Source organism: Sipha flava, unplaced genomic scaffold, assembly GCF_003268045.1.
Source record: "Sipha flava isolate LNK unplaced genomic scaffold, YSA_version1 323_pilon_pilon, whole genome shotgun sequence".
Lineage (NCBI taxonomy): Eukaryota > Metazoa > Arthropoda > Insecta > Hemiptera > Aphididae > Sipha > Sipha flava.
Window position 1 is genome coordinate 22,901 of NW_020273008.1, and position 8,394 is coordinate 31,294.

General features: G+C 24.4%; 1 protein-coding gene across 1 annotated transcript; it reads right to left on the reverse strand.

The window, feature by feature from the left end:
- Nucleotides 1-2,007: 2,007 nt before the first annotated feature.
- On the reverse strand, nt 2,008-4,607 carry LOC112686714 (omega-amidase NIT2-like). The gene is made up of 6 exons (XM_025559127.1): nt 4,496-4,607; nt 4,265-4,411; nt 3,069-3,253; nt 2,599-2,767; nt 2,287-2,520; nt 2,008-2,222 (listed from the first exon to the last, which is right to left on the reverse strand). The coding sequence occupies exons 1-6, from the start codon at nt 4,515-4,517 to the stop codon at nt 2,131-2,133; spliced, it is 849 nt and encodes a 282-aa protein (XP_025414912.1). The 5' UTR covers nt 4,518-4,607; the 3' UTR covers nt 2,008-2,130.
- Between the last annotated feature and the right edge of the window lie 3,787 nt (nt 4,608-8,394).

Sequence of the window (8,394 nt, forward strand, 5' to 3'; positions counted from 1 at the left end):
TATCATAGTTTTTATTTAAAATAGTTAAGCTATTTAGTTAATTAATTGATTAATTCACTTTAGGCTATATTCACCTTTGCATTATTATTATAACGTTTGCTGTTGCCATTTTTATATAAAAATTACTTGGGTATATTACTTATGTGAATTGTATTAAATCGTACATTTAAATAAAAAGTCTAAAATAGTAATTCACTTTTTCAAAAGTTTATTTTTTCGTTTTAAATTATCGAAATGGTTAATTATGCAGATTACATAATTACTTCATTAGTCATTATAGTTCATTATTTAAATTAATAATAATGTTACTGTAGAATATAGTACTTATCTAAAAAAAATGTAAGCTAACTTATCATACAGCCATATAGTGTTTATTTATTACCATATCTACTATGTTAATAAAGGTAGTAAGATTTTATTTTTTAATTACTCACACGCATTAAGACTAAATTCCTAGATTTATAAAAATTTTATATCCGTAGTAATTAACTTCATACATGTTTATTATTAAGAAAATCATTATAAGAATACATTTTGGAATATTATGGTTATTTAATGTATTGATTACTATAGTCAGAGACATCTTAAGAATTTTTAGAGTCTGGAGCATATTAATTCGAGGACCACTCAATCATCACAATAATATATGAGTATAATAAAAAAATACACACCAAGTTTGCAACATTTTAGTAAATATAATTTTCTAAACACGTCCAATTAAGATCATTTAAATGCATTGATACAATGAAATATATTTTTAATAGCTTTTAATCAATATATTACCAGTTACCACATTTAATAAAAATTTAATTTATGCTTAGATATATTATAAACAGTCATATAAAATAAAAAAATGTTGTCGTGTCATTACTTGTGCTAACCAATTTCTATGTACATTTGGATAAAATTATGTCATTTTTCATTCTTAGGTAATAACCATTATAAATAAATAAATTATTTATTTATTTATTTTTAATCAGAATAATTTATAACTGAATTATTATTAATAACTGAAGATGTAGCTTGCATAATAGAGCTTTAATATAAATTTAAGTTAATTTTATTTACTAATAAAATAGTTTAGAAATAATATATTAAAATCAGTATTTATAATCAATCTGGAATTTAAGGATGGCCCTTTAAATTTTCCTATATTGGGGTTATCCCCCCTGGTGATGTCCCTATTATTGGTAAATAATAAAAATTCAATAATAAGAGGTTGAAGATTATTTTAAACTCTTGAGATATTAGACAGTAAACTACCTAGTATGTACAAATATTTTATCTTAAATTAAGGATTGAAGTTCACATTTAATTTATAAAGTTATGTCGTTAATGTCAGGAATAAATATATAAGTTTATTCTCAGTTAGATTTTTCATAATTCATAAGTTGTTATATTGTAATTATACTAGTGCTTTTTCAACCCTAAAATTTGAGAAGCAAATTTCACATTCGATTTTTCGGAGCTCAGTTAATATGATTATGAGTAATTTTTATAACAATTTAAAAATGTATTATACTTACCAATTTTTTTTTCAAGTTTGACTACTCATTGGAGCGTTAATTATCATCATTTTACCTCGCAAGTCTGCTTGCGATTATGTTTTGAATTCACTTAAAAATGAGTTGCATCAAGTAACTTGAACACTTTCATACTTTTTTGTAAAGTTTGTAGATGAGGGACTGTATTTATTCATAACATAGCTACACTCATGTTCTGAGTGATTAAAAGTATAGTGATGAGGAAGATTTCCTTAGTTCTTACAGATTATGTGAAATCAGTAAAGATTAATAAAATAACTTATTTTTTTTTGGCCCTGAGATTATGTTGAATATTACATAATTCTTATTGGAAGTATTTAACCAACCAGGGTTGGTGTAAATTACCTTCATTGGATTTACTATAAAATTATATTACTTATCTTAAGCTATCTGAAATATAATAATAATAAAACTAAATATATAAGATATTCAATGCGTATTTATTTTAATAATTTGTCTAAAATATCTACATGTTTTTATTGATTTTTAATAGTTTTCCATATTGTATATAATTTTTGAATCTTAAATTAATTTGTCCATTTACTTTTATGTCCTTATCTTATGATCTACAAAAGTATACCAAAAATTAATTTTTCTTTAGGATTACGTCGTAAATGTCGTTTCTTTTTTGTTTTTCGGTGGGTACTTGCTGCCTCATGTTTTCCCGTACACTGAAGTCTATAATTATTAAATATTATATAATTCAACATGTAATAAATTTAAAAAATAATATTATACTCACCGAGATCAACGTATAAATCCGTATCTTTTTCATCAGCTTCACCTATTACTTCACCCCATGGATTCGCAATCTGTGAATGACCATATGTTATGTAGGTGGGATGAGGGACTCTGGCTGACGAAACGAAAGCTACGAATGTCTGGGTATCCAATGCACGGCTTCTGGTAAGTAGACTCCAATGTAAAGGTCCAAGATTCATACAAAAGTTACCAGGGTAAATTAACATATCACATTCTGAAAGTCAAAATCATTAATAAATGGAAGATCATAAAAGTAGAGATATACTCAGATATATTGTTTATTTTAACACACCTTGTTTTCGGTATAATTCTGCCATTTCAGGAAACCTAATGTCGTGACAGATTCCTAGACCAACTTTAAATCTGTCCAATTGAAACGTGTTCAACGTATTTCCTGGGGTCATACCATTAACTTCCCTATAGCAAGTTTTACCAGGAATATTTACTTCGAACAAATGCACCTATAAATTAATACGTGTTATATTATTATAATAATAACTTGTGCACTATATATGCACTGCGATAATAACATTTTTTAATATAGTGATGTGGGTAATAAAATTATGAATGTTAAGATTTGTGAATGGTAATAGATTGCAGTTAAATTAAATGTTTTATAAATATATTAAAGGCGTACAATTCGAATTAGTTATAATTATATAATTGATTTATTACATTTTTTGCGAAGTACAAAATAGTCGATTTCTCTATACTAATTTTTGGTTTGGCTAAATAACCTTATATTAGATTTGAATACTATACTTTTCTGTGTGTCGCAATCAATTTTCCATTAGGGTCCCAAACTGTGCAAGTATTATAGACTTTATCATTATACAATTCTGGGATTGAACCACCCACAACATAAATTTGATTTGATTTGGCGGCTTGAGACAAAGCTTTACAAGTTTCTCCGCTAGGAATGACTTCGGCATTTTTTCTGAATAGATCTAAAAATAAATTATTATAATATTATAATTAATTTAATTTAAATTGTTTCTGTAATATTTAATACCTTTAAATATATATTATAATATTTATAATATTATAGATCATAATATTTAGAAAAACTTTAGTTTAGTTTCGAACTTCCGAATAAATGTATAAGGTCGTTTTTTTAATAATTTTTTTAACAACTCAATGATTTGAAATAGAAATTTTTATTTAGTAATCTATCTTCATTTCTCTGTTTTATTAATTTTCGTTTGAAAGCGAAAATTTGCAATTTATTAAAATTATATGTTGAGCTTATGAACTATAAAATCAAAAAATTATGAGTAATGAGTAACGTATAATTTTGTTCTAACAAGATCCATTTGTCTATATTTATAATTTTATTATTTCATTTATATGTTTTCATAACTATTACTAAAAAAATTGGCATGAAAAATATATTCTATAAAATTCATTAAAATGTTTTTGAACTCCGGCATAATTAATTATTCTTTCTTAGTAATTTTAATTGGATTAAACTAGTAATTCTAATTTTTAAAGATTAATTTTCTTATTTAATTTAATATTTAAAATTTATTCAAGAAATTTTCATAATATAAATTTAATATTAAAGAAAAAAAATTGAGATCAAATTTTGCCGTTTGCGTATGATGATCAACGTTAGTATTAAATAAGAAAGTTATTCTTAGACATTAAAAATGCTGAATACTATATAAAGACTACAACAAATATTTAAAAACTTGCTTTTTTTAATATTAAGTATTAATTACGAAGATTTTGTGTTTAAAATTGTTTTTTATAACTAACGATTTGAATAATTATTATTTGTATTATATTTATATCAATCATAGAAGTTTAAAAATTTTAATCGTTGTTTATAAAATAACTTATTTTGAAAAATTGTCTTCATATTTACTGTTCTATTAAACTCAAAGTATGTATGATGTTTTTGTTAAAAAGAAAATTGAGTAGGTAAAAATCAATAAATATTTGGTTCTAAACCATACCAATTTCGTATAGTCCGTTGAAACATTCTGGCAGTATGGCTAATGTGCAACCGTTTTGTTTCGCTTGCTCTATACGTGTTACTGCAACGGCTAAATTTTTAGCTTTGTCGTTCACGACACTCATCTGAATACATGCCACCCGGAAACCTAATAGAAATTTATATTATACATTTACATATTATTATTTTATTACAGACCAATACAAGCAATTTCTATTAGATATATTGTTACCTGAGGATTTTGAGGGAGCCATCTTTACAACTTAACAATATCAAATAACGTGACTGAATGTTGAAATGCGTTTTCATCTAGGTTTTTATATCAACCACGGAGGTTCATCAGTCTTCTCTTTTAGATAAGTCAAAAATTAATCTTATTTTAATGGTTTTTTTTTTTTATTTATCATGTGCACGGTTTGAAAAAATATCAAATAATGTTTAATGAGAATACTGATATAAATTATTAGTATAATAAACATTCACAAGGCGATTAGCGATGTGCACGCAAAAATGGATTATGTTTTTTAGAGTATTAAAGTTCTGGTCTAGCATATAGGTAATACATATTTATTCAGTGTCCTTAGGAGTTCAAACTTTATCACAAGTTCAATATTTTTGTATTTCTTAATGTTTAATAATTAATGTGTTTTCATTATCATTGTTTCAATATAATTTTAAAGATGTTTTTACCATAATACATTACTAAGAGTAACATTTTAAAATAAACTGAGATAGGCATTACACTTGATGTTTTGATTACTTCATGGCTCTATGATCTTAACGATGAAGTCAAAGTTTAATTTTAATATTTATCTTTCTTGCGTCAAAGTCGAAGTAAATCTATTTAGAACGGAAGATGTTATTAATAATTTGAAAAACATTTACTGTGAATATATATTACAGGTTATGCATATAATGTATAAGTAAGATATAATCGAAATGGTTATTTTTTACAATTGTTTATAAATAGCTCAAAAAAAAGAAGAAATCTTTTGAAAAATATACAATCTCTATTCCATAGCTTTCGATGAAAACAAAAATTCGAATTTGTCAAAAACTGGTATGCTGTAGAATGAGTGTAGATGCTATTAGTTATTAAGAAAACAGTAGGGGCATTTATAAAAATGCTATTTAAGTACTAACTAGACCTGTGGTCTTCAAAGGGTTGGTGGCGTAAGCTTAAATATTGGGTCGCGATAGATCTTCTGTTTAAAATTGAAAAAATGCATATTCATACATATATTATATTATGTACAGGTAGGTCATATGATATCAGATAAAATAATTATCGAATAAACTTGATCGTACTATTTGATATTTGTCAAAGATAAAAATGAACACTCATATTTAATTAGAAAATAGCCTCAACCAATATACGAGACATTCCACAAGCATTAACTATCAAACACATTATAGAGAAGTGTACACATATCCCTCAATACGCACCAACCTGAACATGTCATCTAAAATAGAAGCACTTGTCGAAAGCCAAACTCCGAAAATTACTTAAAATTAAATAATACCTATATACCTAGAAAAATATAAATTATAATTTATTCAGTTATAAAAGTACTTCTACAATAACATACATTAAGCAATTAAAATTTTTTTTTCGTTTTCATGGCTATCGAAACTGACATAGATCACGAAAAATGTATGTAAGAAAAGTGGGTCGCGAGTCAAAAAGGTTAAGACCACTGAACTAGACAACAATTCCTATCAGAAACTTCCTATGATTGTGATGATCGGAGCAATCACTATGGTAGACATCGTGTAAACAGTCACGTAAAAAAAAACACATACCATAGTAAATCCAATATATTCCTGGTTTCACTTAAAACCAAAAAACGATTATTAAAAACGTATTATTTTAAATTTTTAAGTTTAAAATTATTTAACAATATAAGCTGTTCTTATAATTAGTAAATCAATAATAACCCATACAATTTCAATATTTTTTCAGAATTAATTCAATAACATGCTCGTACAGTTTGTTTAATTTATAGCGTAGGGTTATAGTATTTTATAATGTTCCAATGTTTATTTTTAAAATAGATGATTTGAAATGAGTGTGATTTATATAATTATATCTAAATATGTTATTATGGTATACATAGGTCGTTTTTAATACATTTACTGAGATTAAAAGATTTAGTACAATTTTTAAATGGACAGTACACATTATTATTAATTACTACCAATTTTATGAGTATAAAAGTTTCATTATGTAACAACGATTTTTTGTAAATATATAGTACCAACTATTTTATTACTATGTTATGATAAAATAAAAATTCTAATTAACGATAAATAATTAAAAATTTTGTTTAATATGATGAAGGTATAGAATATAGGTTATAATTTGCTGAATAGTGTTACTAATTATTCAAAAAATCATAATAACTCAGAATCGGTACACATGAGTGATATTTAATAAAATCATTTGAATTTACTGATCCTTAAATTGTGTACAAACCATGGTGCAAAACGATAATGTATTTTGTTTAGCTACGGATTTTTGTACCACGAATTCGAGAAACATGTATCATAGTATTTTCCTGATCATAGTCAACTCAAACATTTTACTAAATAGCTAAGAACAGTAAAAATGTAGTTTAAGTAATATTTGCTATTTGCCTCTACAATTAATTAACAAATACTCATGTGACTAAAAATCGAAGTATTGTGATATTGTTTATAGTAACTTGTATTTTATTTTATACCAATCACATTTATATATGATAAAATATAAAAAAAAATACTTTTTTCTTTTCAAAATTATGATCCGGATTTTATTTTCATAATTAAATATTAAACCAAATAAAGTATATAGTATACGTTTAAGAGATTCTGTTAACCTAAAAAAGTGGTACTTAAGTACCAAGATTATGTGTAGTTTTTAGCAAAAAATGTTTATAGGTCCTATTAATTTTCATCATATTTGATTATTATTATAAAAAACATAAAAAAATAAATTAATATCTTGAAAATCTATTTAAACTATATTATAATACATTAATTTATTTTTTATTATTGAGTTATTTTGTTATTTTATGATATAATCATGCATTTTTATATAATATTACTTATGAGTATTTATAAAGCATTTAAATCCGGATTTAAATTTTAACAGATCATTTCTTGTCTTGTGCACGTCTTCTCTGATTTATAGTTTTATTTACCTCATAGTATGATAACGAGTAACGACTTGATAAAATGACTAACGGAATATTTCTAATTAAAATAAGATTATTTAATATTACGAAAAACACTCAATTCCATGGAGTGGAATTATTTTATTTAATCCAATAGAATTAAATATAAAAAGGATGTAAGACGTTTAATATATATTTGTTCGACAAAATGTCCTAGGTTTATAATTTTCAAATCTTAATATTTTGATCGACAAATGAATAATTTTATAATTCAAAATTAATTTTTTGTTTATTTTATGGACTTTAAACTTACTAATATTACATTACAACTTTAAATTTGTAATGAATATTTTAATCGATGAATTATTTTTATTCTCATAGTTCAGTTTTAACCAACGAATCAATATATTTAATATATTTATTATATCCATGTTTAATATATACTGCGTATGGCTAATATAATAATAATCAATAAGTATAGAATACAATCAATAATTAGATTGATTTTATGCACTCAGCAAACATTTGTATTTTAATAATAAAACAATTAGCAATTTTTATAAAATGTAGACATTTTTTTGTCTTTTTAAACTGATATATTTTATTTTATATTCGCATTAATTAAACTGTATTAGGTCACCCATAGGTCAATTCGTATTGTTTTCAAATTAGTTCCGAAAAACAAAATTACGTCTAATTAACTGCCTTTGGGTTCTAGGGTCGCAATTTCACATTTTTAACACATTTAAGGACGTTTTAAATATACATAAAAGTATACCATTCTCAATTCACAAAACATTTTATATTTTGTAGTCATTTAAATTAAAGTGCCTTTTAGGCGCTGTGAGTCGGCCACTCAAAATAATGAATAGAACAGCTAAAAAATTGTCATTATTTTTTACCTATTAGTTAGGAGACCTGAATAGTTTTCATGACATATTTAATGTATAATTAATTGCCTATCTTTAATAATCGC